The sequence below is a fragment of the Chelon labrosus genome, assembly GCF_963514085.1.
Source record: "Chelon labrosus genome assembly, chromosome: 10".
Taxonomy (NCBI): Eukaryota; Metazoa; Chordata; class Actinopteri; order Mugiliformes; family Mugilidae; genus Chelon; species Chelon labrosus.
This window is the reverse complement of record NC_140360.1, coordinates 16,121,426-16,137,861: the sequence shown is the minus strand read 5'-3', so window position 1 is coordinate 16,137,861 and position 16,436 is coordinate 16,121,426. Positions and strand designations below refer to the sequence as shown.

Genomic DNA, 16,436 nt, shown 5'->3' with positions numbered 1-16,436 from the left:
GGAGGTGCCTGGTCTGGTCTAGGTGGGTGGTACATGTCTAAGTAACATCTACATGACTGGCAGGTCTAAAAGTTTCCCAGAACACTGTGTTGTCAAAAGATGGTGCTATGTACTTCACCTGTCAGTGGTATTAATGTTGTGGCAGATTAGTGTATAATACATGAACCAATGCTCTCTTTCTTCATTTGTCTCTGTACTTGTGTTTTTCATTTATTTTTTGTCTATTTCTATTTGGAGTCGACTGATCCATCGTCATAAATCCTCTTCCAAATGAGAACAGTAGGTCGCTGAGCAATATGTTTAATTGAAAGAACAGTAAGACAGCTGTGATTTATATTTTTAATGGTTTGCTTGACACCGTCATCAAACCCATCACACACACCAGAGATTTGAAATATTTTAATTGAATTTTGGACAACCAAATATGTCAAATAAAAAAAGAAAGAAAACCGACAGCAAAAGTGAAATTTCATTCACTCGTTTGTTTTGTTTTTTTCCTTAAAAAAATATCAGCCTTTCCCCTTGTTCACAAACCGTTTCAAAAGCGGAGCAGAACAGAAATAATATGGATCATTTCTGAGAAGCTGGAAGGCCATTAACATTTCTTGGCAAATATAAATATAGTGGTTTGAACAGGGTCTCAAATAACTCACATGGAAAAAGTGTACAGACAGTTTACACGACAGTAGGACACTCGGCACTGCCTGTATCAATTCCTATTAATGTAGAAAACCAGGATCCTTATTTACGGATTTAAATCAATGCATTTATGACAAGGAAATATATACATTCAGCTCTAATAGTCTCTGGAGTTTGCGTTGCCCCCTTGATTGTGTTGATTGTCTATTCAGGGGCATAATTGTGTGAGTATGTGTAGTCTGTGTAGTAATCCTGCGGCCCACCCCGTCCTGCTGGTGGGTACCAAGAGCAGGGACCACCTCCAGTCCCGTCCACTCGCTCCTGTCCTCGTCCTAGCCGAGGCCATAGTCCTCCTGGTGGGACTCCTCTCCCTCTGTAGTTCCCTAAAGAACTCGGACCCATAGCACCCCGCATCGGTCCATGATTCATATGTCCGGGCATGCCACCTATACTACCATAGCCCACTCCACACATTGGATGTGGAGGCAGCTTTGGTCTTAGTACAGGGCCCCCCCTAGTGGCCCCTGTGGGAATGCCCACATGAGCTCCAAGGCTGTCGGCGCAATTCACCTGAGTCCTGCCCCTGTGATTACCAGGAGTGCTTCCAATTAGGGTTTCACCAGTCTTATGGAGTCCGCTGGGGTCCATTGGGCCAGACGTGACCACACCCTGACTGCTGGCAGTCTCACAAGTGGTGGTCCCCGTCGCCCATACACCCTCCCCAGGTCCACTAAGTGTCCTGTCGTGCTGCGTGGGGGTCCCACAAGCATTTTTAGGAATGCCAGCCATGTAACCTGGCTGGGCTGTGTCCTTATGGTCTGTGTAGGGGGGAGCGGTGGTGAGCGGAGAGGTCCCAGGAGGCCCCGCCCCTCCAGTGTCTGAGGAATATGTGTGACCCAGCATCATGAGGTGAGGTGGAGGGGGCGGTTTGACCTCCAGCGGGAGGGAAGCCAGATTGGCTAAAGGTCCTGCTGTTGCCATGACAGGTGGGGTGGGGACTGTAGAAGAAGCAGTAGTTAGTGGCCGGTAGTCCTGCTCCTGCGTGCTGCTGCAGGGTGAGGCGGGGTAGGCAGGGGATGCCGCGTAGCTGGAGGAGCCCGTGTAGGACGACCACGAAGCTGAAGGACACAGGAAGCTCTGGTGGGGATTCACAGGAAAACCTCCCGGTGATAAGCTGCCAATGTCTGAGGAGCCCATGCCTATCTGGTTGGTGGCTTTGAACTGAGAGATGGCCGTTTTGAGAGCGCAGTAGTCAGACAGCGACGGAGTGGTCTCGGGCGTGACCTGGCGGTCCGGAAGCGGAGGCCGAAACTCCTCCATGTCCGGAGGGGGCGGAGGCTTTTCTCCAACCCCCTGTATCAGCTTTGGAGGATCCGCTATGGTTTGTGGCTCGCCATCATCAGAATCTAACGACATGTCCTCCTCTTCCACACACTCATCATTCACTACTGAGAGAGCAGGAGAGGGCAGAGAGGGAGAAATGGGAAAAGTGCAGAGAGAGATTTTATCAACAAATGTGTTACAGACGCTTTAACAGCATCAACTGGGTTTAAAAAAAAAAAAAAAAAAACTGCCTGGTAGCACATTAATCTTTAACTGGCAAGATAACTACAGAGAAACAGAGTCAATTTAGCAAAACAGTTACTCTACTGCAAAATTGAAATCCACAGAGTTCTTGTGTTTATTGGTTTTGTTGATGGGACCCACCGGTGGATGGAGGCGTGGGAAGCTCATTCTGATTGATGGAACCAATCAGACTGTGGAAACCGCTCATAACGTCATCAATGCTTGCTATCACTATTCCATTTCTGGAATACTGCAGGAACATCTCAAATGGCCTTTCTGTAAAAAAAAATAAATAAAATAAAAAAACAATACAGCAATAATTGTATTTTTCTGTCGTTCTAATAAAAGATGTCATCTATTAAATGTGAAGTCACACAGAGATCAGACAAATAAACAATTCTGTTAAACAGAGGAAGCGCACGGCAGCAGCGAGGATGATGAATCCAGAAACCTACCTGTGAGGAAGATAAGGTGCCGCTGCTGCGTGTGCTGAGCTTGGAGCTTGATGAGGCAATCCAGATCGGGAGCCTGGCGCGACTGGGTGTCACACTCGTGATAAGGAAGGAACTCCACTAAGTGCTTCTTCTGATAGGCTGTCAGAAGGTTCAACAGACCCATGGCATTTGAGTTCAACCTTTAAGAGAGAATACAGCGTTGAGATATTGTCTTCAAAGGCCAACAGGGCTGAAGGCAGTGATCGTGACTACAAACCTCCCCAGCTCTTTAAGCTTCTTCTGGGACTTGCAGTGCACCTTCCACTGCCACGGGTGCTCGGGGGTGCTCTGCTCCTCCAAGAACTTCAGCAGGGCTTGCAAGCGATCTGCACAAAAACAAGCAACAAAAGCTGTGAAGTATCGCCCGGTGGATATTTTGCGCATCTCTCGAAAAAAGGGAAAGAAAAACCTACCTTGCGTGATGAGATCAGGGTTGAGGACAAACTCATCAGACACCATAAAGCCTCCAGACACAAAGAGCTCATTGTATGTGTGGTTCTTGACATCGTCCAGAGAGTCCACTCCAGCAAAGCTCACCGAGGGCAGCTTCTTCAAAGACACCAGAGCCGGGATCTGCGCAAAGAAAATGTTGTTCTTATGTCACGTCTGTTTTAAAATGTTGGCGATGAAGAAATTCAGCCAGAAAAAGGTGCAGGCGACATTTTAAGACACTTAAATGTTTATCCATCAGCTAATAAACTTCATGAAAGCATTTGATCGACCCAAACGTCATCCTGTAGCACGCCAGCAACCCTAAAAACATACAGCCAGTGTACTCTTCAGCAACGAAACAAGAGTCCTGCAACAGATGGTGCAGCCCCCAGAGAGCCCTGATCTAAACACCACTGAGTCATTCTGGGATTACAGTAAGCAAGTGTGAGTCTAAATTAAAGAGGAAAATCAAATCAAAGAAAACACTGTGCTTGTGGGGGCTCAAACGCTGTGCACCCGCACTGTAAGTTACTCACTCACCTTGTGCACGTGCGCAGCGATGTCCTCGTTCTGAATGATGATGAGGAGCTTGTCCAGGCTGCCGCTGTTCTCCAGAAACGTCTGCGGGCTGCACTCGCTGTTGCCGAGACTTTTCAAGTACTCCTGTCGTCGAGAGGCGGGAGAAACGGAATTGTTAGAGGCAGGCGGATGAACGTGTCCTCTTCTCTTACACATGCGAGCGCTGAGTGAGTGAGTGACTGACAGGAGCCGAGCACCGAGACATGAACACATGGTGACAAAGAGGAGCTAGTGGAGCATATTCCCACTGCCGACCTGCATCTTCGCTCGTGTGTGTGCCTGTTCAAGCTACGACTGCCGAGGAGAGCTGTGGAGGCCGATCAGCTCAAATAATAAAAGATGATCTGGAGGAAGTATAGCCCTCGTGCTGTCTTTGCCTCGACCATGCAACTTTTGTCCTCCCGGCTTAAATATGACTCGGTCTGTTTGACTATTAATAAAGCCTAAAATAAAACGTATCATCTAATTCTACATATCCTTAGCCGACTTCTTCTTCTTCTTCTTCTTCTATTTGGAATCCATGTGCAGTAGACCACATTTATGTCCAATTATGTCATTTAGAAACATCCACTAATGTTAAGACTACAACTAATCCTTACTGTCAATCAAACACCCTGCCTCTTATTCAGTGTATCTGTTATTTTCCTCATTGATCATTTAATCTATGAAACGTTAATGGAACTTAAAAACTGGAAAATTCAATGCTGCCTTCAATATTCTTGTTTTGTCTGATTAGAAGTCCAAGAGCTAAAGATATTCGGCTGATTGCAAATCACTATACACCGATCAGGCATAACATTATGACCACCTTCCTAAAATTGCGTGGGTCTCCCTTGTGTCTCATCAGAGAATGGACATGGGCCTCCTATTGAGGGTGTCCTGTGGTGTCTGGCAACAGGATGTTGTTAGTGGGGGCCTTTGGGTGCCATGGGTTGAGGGTAGGGGCCTCTGTGGGTCATCCCAGATACTTGGATCAGTTTGGGATCTAGTGAATTTGGAGGCCAGGTCAACACCTTGTGCTGTTCTTCATATTATTTGAGTTGTTCCTAAACAGTTTTTTTATGTTTCCCAGCAAAACATTGCATTATCTCAAGATGGTCAATGTTATTTACTTCACCTGTCAGCGGTCATAATGTTATGCCTGATCTGCGTATCTGATAAACTGAAAAGATAAGGAGATTTTCAAGCTATTGCGAGACAGTTGCAGCTATAAATAACATTTCAGAAATAAGGATACTCAGATTGAAGTTTCGCTTTCACTTTCAGCTGGATAAAACAAGCTGTTGTAACTGAACACACATTATTTCTAGAATCCACTGATTTAATCAACCGTCCATTACAGCGCCACACTCTACTGTACCTTGATCTCCTTGCAGACAGTGCTCTCCTCCCCCTCGTCCCCAGAATAGATGTAGAATTTGACCGTATTCTTGGTGACGTCCTTAAAAATCTCCACCAAGCTGCTGAAAACCTCCGGCTTCAGCTGACCTATCAGGCTGCCAGCCAGCAGGGTGGACCCGCTGCCAGAAGCAGAGGCCGGGTTTTGAGAGTTTCGGTCTGGAGAGCCCGCCGTGACTTGAGAGGGAGAATAGATTTCTGCTTTTATCTCTGTTGACAGGGCTTCCGTTTTAGCCTTATTGGAGGCCGTTTCCTTGGCGGTGCCAGTTTTATCGCTCTGAGAGGAGGTGGTGATCTTGTTCAAGGGGGGCTCTTCTTTAGTTTTGGACGTCTCGACGGGGACAGGGGGTGGCGGCGTGAGATTAGTCGTCGTCACCGTGGGAGGCGGGGAAGTGACCTTGGTGGGAGCAGGTGGGGCCGGGATCAACTTGTCCATCTTCTCGCACAGTGCTTTAACATGCCCCTGAACGGGCACGGGGGAGACGTAGAGTGAAACGAAATCCGAGAAGCAGCTGTTGGGCAGCCAGCAGTGGCGGGGTGGCAACCGCGGGGGCAGCTGCGAGGTATAGCAGATGCGGTAAGTCTGCATGATATTTTTAATGTCAGAAGTTAGGCTGTGGATTTCCTGGTTCAGTATAGTGTCCAGGCTAATGGAGGGCCTGAAGGTGACCTCCTCTGCGACCGGTAACGTGGTCGCAGCGGGCTTTTTCTCTTCCACCACTGCGGGCGTCTTGGGCTCTGGTTCGCTGTAAGACACTGTCACACTCTCTGGCTCAGACTTGGGCTCTGGCTTCAGCTGGGGGAAAGGCTGAGCTTTTTCTGGAAGAGAGAAAACAGGAAATTTGTCTCAGTGATGAGTTGTTAACCGCCGCTAAATATGTCAAAAAGGGAGACGCCTGTGTGAACTAATCGATCTGAGGCACCTTCATTGGCGGGGGCGTCCCAGGACGTGTTATCTGAGGTTTGCGCTTGCTCTGCTGGGGAACCCGTGCTGAATGGACTACAAGGGCTACAGTCCATGTCCTCCTGAACACAGACGAGATATTTTTAGGACTATGATGTGTCAAACATTCACAAATAACAATCCCAGACCCAACTGTTCACATCTCACCTCTGTGTAATTTGTTTGTGCCGCTTGCGTCGGCTCATTTACTTTTCTGAGATCGGGGTCGGGTAGGGCTGGTTCCGCCCTCCCCGAGCCCATCGACGGTTCGCCGTGGTTCGACGTCGAACCTCTGACCACGGCTTTGTTGAGCGTGGCGAGGAGGATCTTGAGAAGGCGTTGGGTCTCGTTGACTGCTGAAGCGTTGGCGTTGTCCCGGGCCCTCAGGTCGGTGTCGTAGATGCCCATGCTTTCCATCACCGCCGTCAGGTTGTCGCTCTGTCCACCCTCATCTCCCACCTCGTCTGCTTGCACTCCTAGGAGGGCCCGCAATTAATTAGAGACATTTGCTAGACTTGGCTCATTAGCGCACTAGAATATCTGGAGCTCTTATGGCTGCGTGATGCATCATTCATTGCAAATATGTCAGTGGGGGTTTATAAGTTTGGAAAACGCAGCACAGACAATTTGTTTATCCGTCAGAAGGGATACACAAGTTAATGTTTCAACTGCAAAATGTCCTGCTCAGTTCAAATTAAAGTATCAAGACTGATTGTTTATGGTGTGTACCTCCTAAAACAAACTTCCAAATACGTATCAGCCAAGTTATACGCTCTTTAATAGCAGCAGAAGCTCAGTTTCATGTGTGTTGTCGACTTTGACCGATTTTGCATCAGCATTTAACTCAACAAGTGCACGCACAGGAGTATGAACAGCTACCTGGGTTAGCTCCCGAGCTGCATGCGTCTTAAAATGGGTCTGATTAAACCTGATTTTAATTTATTCAATAACCGACAACTTCATCAGACTCGTGTTAATAAAATATTCATTTGCTCAGAAGGACAGACTTTGAGGGCAATAGGTGGAAATATTAAACTATTTAACATCAAGCTACGCAGGTGGCTTCAGCCCGACTCACCTCTGCTGGGTTCCCCGTTGCTCAGTTGATCCGTGCGTTGGTATTTGTTCGCGTCTGCCCTCTCCTCCCCGTCAAACTTCCTTTTTAAACTGTTGGCGTCCCAGGCGTCTTCCTCTCCCCGTTCCTTCCCGGGGTCCTTCACCAGAGCTTTCTTATGCAGCTGAATCAGCTTGAGCAGCTGCTTCATCTTGTCTTTGTCGTACACGTTCTGACGCAACTTCTGAGGCTGTGGCTGAGGCTGAGGCTGAGGCTGAGGCTGAGGCTCGACGTGAGGCTCGCCGTGAGGCTTGTGTTGCGACTGGGCGCCGTTTGAGTGGGCCAACCCCGTCCTCCGCCTGCTGCTGTCTGGGGGCGGTTTCTCCTGGGCCGGCCTCTCTGCGGGTGGCCTCTCCTGGGACAGCCTTTCTTGGGGTCTGTCTGCTCTGTCCGAACCTCTGTCCGAGCCGCCCCAGTCAGAAACAGGGCTGTATTCCGTTGTTGCAAGGGTCGGTGTCGGTATCGGTGCAGGTGTTGGTGTAGGCGCCATAGTCGGTGTAGGTACTGGTGTAGGTACTGGTATAGGTGCGGGGTTCCGTATTCGTTCAATGATGTCCTTGGCCTTGTTCAGAGGTAAAATATAGTTGGCGGGGTTGTGGACGTAGGAGCGCAGCACGGCGTCCATGTTAAACTTGGGTCTGGGCACTGGGACAGGGTTCGTCCTTTCGTCCACGTTGTATTTGTAGTCAGGCAAAATGAACGGCCTCACTGTGCCCGATTCCCTACGAGTTAGGTATTCGGTGGCCTGGCGCTCCACCCCAGAACTCAAGTCCTTTCCTGGGTTGGGGCGCAGCTTGTACATGGCATAGTGCAGTGCAGGGATGAAAGGCTCAGTGGAGGACAGGATAGCTGGCTGGGGGTCCGCCGTCAGCGGCTCTGGCTCAAACAGTCTGGATGCTAAGGACGGAGGACGCACATTAGTGTCATATAAAAGAGATGGATGCGTCTCTGGTGACAGCAGCTTAATAAAAGCCAAAAGTCAGAAAAAGGACAGTGAATATTACTTACAATACTTCACAACCATCCTTGACTCCTGAAAGATGAATAATGCTTGCAGGTTCCTCTCAGCACGCCCCCGCCGCTCTGGAAAAACAAAACAGCGGCCTTTGTTTTTTTTTTAAAAGTCAACACTCATCCCGAGGCAATAAGTAGGTGTTCAACTGACACAACAGAGAATTATTATGAAGCGAAAGAGAACGATTTCTGGCACCTTTGGACTCAGCCATCTGCGTTGAGGACAAGAGGAAGAGAAAGCCCCTGTCGAACAAGGACTTCACCAGCACCTGGATGAGGAGAGCAGACGCTGCGGTGAGAAACACTCGGGGGGATCGCATAATGTGAGCCGTCATAACACCAGTCTGTTGGTGGACAGGTTTTCCCTTTCTCCGTGGGTGAACTTTTGATGAATTTAGTGTAGCAGAGAATAGCACGACAGATGTTTTCCTTACACATCCTTATTTAAATCAAAAGATGGTACAAATCATCGAGCACCCAGAGGAGTTTGGTTTTCATATGAATCCTGAACAAATTTTCCTGAACTGATTCTGTATCTTTTAGGGAATTCCTGGCATGTTAACCTTGTAAGTAGCATGTACGTGACTCACCATGCGGTCCCGCTCCAGTTTGCTGACCAGCGCCGCCAGACTGCCACTGGTCGGTTTGCCCTTTCCGTCCACCACCTCAAACAGGCTGCAGGACATCCCGCACTTCATCACTGCAGACAGAAATAAGCACGTTGAACCACATTCTGTACACAAAATAGCGCATTTTGTTTTTTCTTTCTAATTCCGTGGCTTTACGGAGACAGCTGTAACGCTGGTTCACGACGCAGCGCGTGCTTTACGATTTCTCCGTGGTCTGAACTGACCTTCCCGTGATATACTGTAGGTGTCCCAGGAAAAGAGCACGGAAGGAATCTTTCGCTTCACCTGCTCCAGCTGCATGCCCTGATCCACCTCTAACTTCTCAGGTCTGCAGGGGAAGACGCAGAGATTCATCAGAGAGCAAATACAGACAAATTAATAATAACCAAATCCACCGTCCTCTTCCCTTCTACAAGATATGTGCAGCATTACATAAAGATCTTTTGTGGCTTCAACGATTAACAAAGAAATGTATAGTACTGCTGTGAAGACTTCAGTAGCACAAGTGTGTGAGAGACTATCGGTTTACTCACAGTTTGAAAGGAAGGTAGGGGCGCGAGGATGATCGTAAACAGATTGGGAATAACTCGTGCCCCTTATTCACCAGTGGACCGCTCCACACAGTGTAGCAGCTCCTCCCTGGAAAAGAATCAACAGCCTGGGTCAAAGGTCAGACATGATACAAAGAGGAAGCAGAGCTGGCAACGGCTCGTGGTTAATTTATCATTGAAAAGGCAGATAAACAATCTCTTATACGCACTGGCTGTGAAGAGAATTTGGATAACTGTGGAATGGAGTATTTATAATGCTCTTTTCGCTTGAATAAAAGTATCAGCAGTTACTGTGTGAACTGTTTTCTGCTTCTGATACATTTGCCAGTTTACATGGACATGAATACACAAAGCATTTTTTTTTCTGGGATTACACAAGTATGCAAAAATAAATGTTTTACCTGTTCTTCCTTCTCTGGAAATAGTGTTAAACCTGGTAAAGAAACAAACAGGAGATGTCACGCATGTCTCTCTAGGCTCCTCAGCGGTGCCTGATGAGGTGCATCGTTTCCCGCAGGAATAACGTACCTGTGTGCAGTCATAGGAGTCGCTGCAGCCTCCTTGCCTTTGTACTGAAAGGAAACCACGGCGTAGGGGCACACGTGTCTGGGCCGCGCCTTGATCTCCTCAAACGCGAACTCGAAAAAGTATTGCTGCAAGACACAGATTCAGTGCGTTCAGAGCATTCAGGGAATGTTATGTGCGAACGAAAAGGAGCCGGCGTTTACCTGCGTGAGCTCAAAAGCTCTGTAAGACAGCAAAGACGTGACCCTGTTGGCACTTTTGGACATGTGACAGTCGAACTTGGGCGTAGGTTCTATCGCGTTCTTAGGCATGATCTCGTGGATGTGCTTTATTCGTCCCTGAGAGACAAAACACACCAATTGGCACCGTGGTCGCAAAAGAAACAGAAAAGCACCAACGCTGCATAGATGTGAAAGAAGAATGACGGACTTACCCTCATAACTTTAAAAACGATCATGTCTCCAGACGCACCGGCTTCGAAAGGATTGATTTGTAACAAATCAGAATATTTGGACAGATAAACACCTACAGTGACAAGAGAACTGAATTAGAGGAACCCTCATCAGAATACCTTCTTTTGCAGCAACATACAAGAGCCAAGCTTACCCGCTGACGGGTTTCCTAGTGTAGTAATCTTACAGTGTCCAACCGACAAACCCTTCTCGCAGGTCCACTGGAGCTGGACACAGAAAACACAAATCTCAGAATCAAAACTCAAAGCTTTTTAACCTTCCTCCACGTCGGTGAAGCTTTCCAAGCACACCAACCTTGGATTTGTCCGGATAGAGGAAGCAGTACGACTCGGTCAGTTCTTGTTCGGTCCGGCCCTCCTGCTTCATCTCTCTCCGCTTCTCGATGAACTGGCAACAAAAATGCAGCAGACGGTAAGCGGCGCGGCGGCATGAGCCCCCCAAACCCAGAATGTGTCACTCAGGGGAACACGAGTTGATTAACTGAAGCCGTGGCGCTGCCAAGTTGTTAACACCTTAGCTGCGAGGACTGCTAATTAACCCGGAGTCGCTCCGTTTTTACCCGGGACAAAAATGACCAACCTCCTTCTCCAGCAGCTCATTGTGAATCAGCCTGGCCTTGCAGTAGGTGAAGGTTCCTCGCGACGATGAGTCGAGGTAAAACGAGGACACAATCTTCACGAGGTCCTCAAATTCCCGGCTGTCGGGCGGCAGGAACTGGTACAAGCCTGCACACACACAGAAGAGAGTCAGTGGACGAGCGTAAAGGAGCCAGCAGCACATGGACCTGGACGATTGTGCAAGGGAAGATGACGGCGAAAAGCGACCAGCAACCTCTTTCGTCACTTAAAACGATTCTTAAACAAAAATGCATGTTCTGCCTTCAGCTCAATATGTCTTGTTGTCGTTTGTATGTAAGAATCACCTTTTTCCTTTGTGTATGTGTGTGCTATAACTGAAAAGCATCATATTGTGGTCATATCTTCTATAGCAACAACATGAAGGAGTAAGCTATTACTATCTGATTGAAAAAAATAAATAAATAAATAAAGATCGGCAGCAGCAACTATGAATCCCTTGTATCCACCAAACCGTATATATGCCTTAATTTACATGAACTCAATCCAAACTCATGCAAAGCAGCGAAACCACAACTAGCAGACTAGCAGACAACACGCACGGAGTATCATCAGCTCCAAGCTGTGAGCTGACAGGTAGTAAACATCTCCTCCGTGCGTCAAAGGCTGGAGACAGGCCAGGGGAGAGCGCACACGCAGCATGGTCCTGCCTCTCAGAATTAGACATGTTATACAGTGCTTATGCAAAAGGGATGGGGTGGTAAACAGCAAGGATGGCTGCCTGTGAGAGGGTAAAGCTAGAAGTCCAACCACTTCATTTCAGCTTTACGTGCATGCATTATGTTTCACAACAGCAGCCAGTGTCTGTGTATCTTTGCCAAAGGATCCAATGTAGGGTAAAGTGTAGGAGGCTGCACAAGAATGATGCTCTGAAGGCTTCTGAGGTGAAGTGGACCGGGGATGCTCTGAAACAGCAGGGGGGGCATCAAGCTGGAGCAGACAGACGTGGATTTCACAAATGTGCCGTGGTACTTTGGGTGGACTGGATGTACACATGCCCTTCACTGAGGTCAAAGAGCCAAACCCACATGTTGTCAGGGGCTACAGCGCTGCAATGCCCCCCCCCCCCCCCCTGCTGCTGTGGTAAATAAGGAGTGCGGTCCCGTGGAAAGGTGAAGAAACCAAACAAGGGGGTCTTTTCAGGTGGACACTTCTCTCAACCTGCTGCTTCCACAGAAACGCTCCTTGCGCCTGTTGGAAACTTGTGCCCGACTGGCAAAGCTAGCGTTATGTCCGCAAGCACCGCAGCGCCGGTTACAACCGTTGGTGTGCTTTAAGCAGCGGGGAGGTAATCTAACTCACCCCCCCAAAATGTCGCTATAAACACTCTGCTAAACTCATTAAACTAGTGAAACCAGGCGGCTAGCTCGCAGGCTAGCGACATGCAGCAGCACAATTATGAAAGACAGGACAGGCTGTGTTCAGAACAGCAGCGACATGGTACCACCTTTCCGCTCCTTTATCTTCCTCGGGATTTGGAAATTCTTCCGTGGCAGCTCGTCGCTCGATCTTTGGACTGGCACGGGAGAGCTGCTGAAGCTCCGGGCGTCCGCCTGCACGCTCCTCCGCCGCTCAGGGGCTTCTTGCTCGGGCATTACACCGTCTCCACATCCAGGCTGATCGCCATTTTGGTTGACTGTGGCCGAGGTGGCGGCTGAATTCTTCTGGGGTTCGCCGCCCTCCGGGTGGAGATCGCCCGTCCCGGTACATTCTGAGTCCCTTTTTCCAACCGCGTTGGGGTTGAGGGCCATTTTCGGGCACCGTGCACGTATTACGGGCAAGTAGCTCTGACGATTACGGCGCCGCTTTACACACACACTATCCTCCTCACCCAGCCTCCGCCATTGTGAAAATGACGTAGACGTTCTTCTCCACCACTGCAAAACGCTGCCGTCACTGTGTTTACATACGAGAGAATCCGCGCCACCCGGCGGCCGCCGAGGTGTACTGCAGCAATTAATGACAGCCATAGGACTTGAGCGGAGTGGACGCACGCTGGTGAAAGCGAAAATAGTTTTCACGTTACACAACACACAGTAAGATGTGGGGTGGAGCCAGGTATGCGGAATACTACTACAACAATGTGACTCATTGCACATTCGTGAACCTATTCATCAAGTTAATGTTTGAAACGCCTACTTAATGCGTGCCACGTTTTCTTAACACTGACATGGTTGGTAGATCATTGTACAGGTGCAACCTGCATGGCAACCCCACACCTGTAACACCCCCTGCTACCACCAGGTGGTGACAACGAGGCACTACTTCTTCTACGTAAAATAACACTATCACAATATTTCCTTTTCTTTTAATATTGTCTCCTTAGGATTCATGGAACCCGAGGAGCAAGTATAACAAAGAATAAAACTTTACATTTCAATGTGCTACCATAGCCGATAACAGAAAGAAACTGAAAGTACATGCAGTTTTTGTGCAATTTAATATTGCAAGCCGTAAAGTTCATAAGACGTGTCATTTTCAGAGCACACAATAACAAGGCAGCACTTGCCACTGTATGACAGCGACATCTGTGACATCTGTAAATGTGCTTTCACTAGGGGTTAACCACGCTGCCCCTGCTGTAAACGTCAAACTCCTTGTAGCGAAGGTAATCTTTCAGCCTGGGAGGAAGAGGAAGGAAGTTTATGAAAAGTGGGGCTCTCAAGCGCAGGCGACTGAGGTGCTCCCTTATCCGCAGCCGACACAGGTGCTTCAGGCTCCGCGCGTTTCCTGCCAGACAAAATTCAGTTGTTAGTATAATCAGTGAGTGCACGTGACGTATGTGCCCGTGCTGCAGCAGTTTCCTTACTCTGAACGTGACAGATATCCTGCCACTGTTTCTGCTCCTGTAAGGTGTCCTTAAGTTTGGTGCAGAAGGAGACGTGGTCAGTGTAGTCGAGCATGATGCGCACCACCTGGGCAGAGAGGTGCTTTAGCCAGGACACTGTTATCACCTCACAGAACTAGATTGGGGCAAAGAAAGACAATGAGAAACTATGACAGAGGAAAAAAAAAAAAAGCATTCCTCCATATTTCTCACAAAGTTAGGCCTCACCACCATATCTTTGATGACTGAGGTTGTCCAAGGAGGATAGTCATGGGAGCTGTCACCATACGGGCATTCAAAGCACCGCTTAACATCATAACCATGGTTCAGAATCATTCTCAGCATCACTTCATCTTTCAGGGCATACTGCAGTGCTGAGGGGAAGTGAGTGGTGTTCACACGCGAGTAGTAGTTGACGTTTGCCCCAAACTTCAGCAAGGTGTTGATCATTTCATAGTTGCCTTGTCTGAGAGCCACCTGCAGACAGTTGATAGGATCCTGGTTCACCATCGCCCCGGCCTCCAGCAGCAGGCGGGCGCACTGAAGGTCATTGTTGGACACGGCGAAAAAGAGGGACGACCTGCGCTCGTCGTCGTAGTTGCGGCGCACCCTCGGGTGCAGCATGAAGTTTGGATCATAGCCAGCTTTGAGCAGTATCTCCACACACTGGGCATGTCCGCCGGCGGCAGCAGAATGGAGGGGGCTCATCCCGCTTTCCTTTACAGCGGATAGCTTGGTGACTGGGATGAGGTGTTCCAGCGCCCTGTCAACGAGGAGGACTTAATGTAAGAACGTGGCATTAGTTAAAATTCTGCGTGAACAGTGTGAACGCTAACATAGAAGCTCCTCACAGTCTGTGTCCATGGTATGCCACGCGGTGAATTGGCAGGTGGCCACTGTAAAGAGGAAGGTTGGGATCTGCTCCATGTTCCAGCAGCAGGGAGATTATATCAGGGTTTCCTGATGCGGCTGCATCAAACAAAATAGTACCTGACTCCGAGTCACACCACACATGGGCCCCTTTAAAATGAACAGAATGAACATTTAACAGGCAATGTCATCTCTTTATATAGTGCATTTTCTTGATATCTCTGCAGAGTGTATAGGATATCAGGGATAGGTATGGGATCAATAATGACACATTATATCTGTGTGACTGATGTGTATAAGGTCTGTGGTGTGCATCAACTTCTTCTTCCTTATAAAACAACGTGGGGAAAAAGCAAGAGGAAGTTAAATCACCTCATTTACCTTTCTGCAACAGAACCTCCACCACATTCAGATGTCCGTTCAGTGCTGCCAGAGCCAGAGGAGTTTTATTCTTGATGTCACACGCATTCGGGTTGGCGCCGGACTCTAGGAGCAGATAGACAAAGTTCTCCAAACCTAAGAAGGCGGACTCATGCAGAGCTGTCCTGTTTAGTGGTCCCGTTTGGTCCACGTTGGCGTCGTAGCGAAGCAACAGAGTGGCCAGGTCATACTGGTCATTCAGAATAGCTATGAGATGAGGAGCAGGAGGCGAAAGAATCAGAAACGATCACATTCGTTTGTGTAAAAAAAAAAAAAAAAAAATGTATTTTGCATGTGGATGATGAGATACCTGCCACTAATGGAGAATCCTGCTCATCATTCTGGAGATCAGGGCTACCACCATTCTGCAGCAGGAATGTGGCGTTCTCTCTTAGTCCGTGGACCACGGCTAGAAACAGTGGCGTCTCACCCTTCAGAGTGCGACACTGGGCGGCACCAGGGGGTGATGCTAAAACCCAAACTCTCATGTGTGAGAACTTGACGGAGAGACATCTTTTAAGGTGAAATATTATACCCATACGTACCCGAGAAGACATTTTCCAATATCTTTTTGTTCTCCTGTACTGCAGCCTCGTGCAGTGGAATCCATCCTCGCTCGTCAACTCTGGACAGAGTCTCTGGTTGCAGAGCCAGTCTGTTCAGGGCACACTCATCACCTGAATTCAAAGACAGGACATGACACCAGAACTTCTGACACACTTCACGCTGATCTGAATCTGCACCGACAGGTTAAAAAGCACCAACTCACCTTCTTTGATCGCTTTGAAAATCTCATCAGGGTCTTCGCCGGGTTTCAGATCACTTTTGAAAGTAATAGCACAGAATAAAAATTTCACTCACTGAACACACAAAATGTACAGCTTCTAGGAAAGATTGTAGGCTGACAGAGACGAACCTTGGATTCAGCCCTTTGAGTTTTCTATATTGAATGAGACTTTGTTCAATTATATATTGTGTAGCCTCATCTTCATCCAGGTCGTCCTCTGACCGATAAAAGTCATGGTCTGTTTCCGTGCTCATCTGTTAGTCCAAAAAGAGTTGACACAGGATAAGGCGCTGCTGTAAGGAGACACGGGCATATGGTAAACAAGACACACATTAAATCTAGTACCCGACAACTTGCACACACAGCCCTGAACTACAGCCCAGTTCAGCTTGGCAGAGAATAGTGGCTGTGAGCCTTATTCCTGTTGTTAGCTTCATGAACCGAAATGCATTCAGGATATTGAATTTAATGATCCCAATAAGTCCTATTCTGATTTTTTGTCCGGTTACTCTTAACTTTGCAGGCACATCTGCTGTAGAA

At 48.2% G+C, this 16,436-nt stretch overlaps 2 protein-coding genes across 3 annotated transcripts; both read right to left on the bottom strand.

Annotated features, from left to right (window-relative positions):
* Positions 1–325: 325 nt before the first annotated feature.
* On the bottom strand, positions 326–12,823 carry tasorb (transcription activation suppressor b). 2 transcript variants are annotated; one of them, XM_084552693.1, is made up of 23 exons: positions 12,440–12,823; positions 10,937–11,082; positions 10,652–10,744; positions 10,491–10,563; positions 10,318–10,409; positions 10,088–10,222; positions 9,888–10,012; positions 9,761–9,792; positions 9,342–9,447; positions 9,033–9,136; positions 8,770–8,879; positions 8,376–8,448; positions 8,174–8,248; positions 7,130–8,062; positions 6,220–6,527; positions 6,032–6,134; positions 5,071–5,927; positions 3,672–3,794; positions 3,113–3,272; positions 2,917–3,025; positions 2,661–2,839; positions 2,347–2,481; positions 326–2,087 (listed from the first exon to the last, which is right to left on the bottom strand). In XM_084552693.1, the coding sequence occupies exons 1-23, from the start codon at positions 12,741–12,743 to the stop codon at positions 844–846; spliced, it is 5,619 nt and encodes a 1,872-aa protein (XP_084408819.1). In that variant the 5' UTR covers positions 12,744–12,823; the 3' UTR covers positions 326–843. The 2 variants fall into 2 exon arrangements, with proteins under 2 accessions (XP_084408819.1, XP_084408820.1); XM_084552694.1 differs by having other exon boundaries at positions 326–2,084.
* Positions 12,824–13,458: 635 nt separating this feature from the next.
* On the bottom strand, positions 13,459–16,218 carry asb14b (ankyrin repeat and SOCS box containing 14b). Its single transcript, XM_084552763.1, has 9 exons — positions 16,026–16,218; positions 15,879–15,931; positions 15,655–15,786; positions 15,420–15,578; positions 15,071–15,316; positions 14,671–14,839; positions 14,048–14,582; positions 13,802–13,955; positions 13,459–13,722 (listed from the first exon to the last, which is right to left on the bottom strand). Exons 1-9 carry the CDS (start codon positions 16,148–16,150, stop codon positions 13,547–13,549), a joined length of 1,749 nt encoding a protein of 582 aa, XP_084408889.1. The 5' UTR covers positions 16,151–16,218; the 3' UTR covers positions 13,459–13,546.
* Between the last annotated feature and the right edge of the window lie 218 nt (positions 16,219–16,436).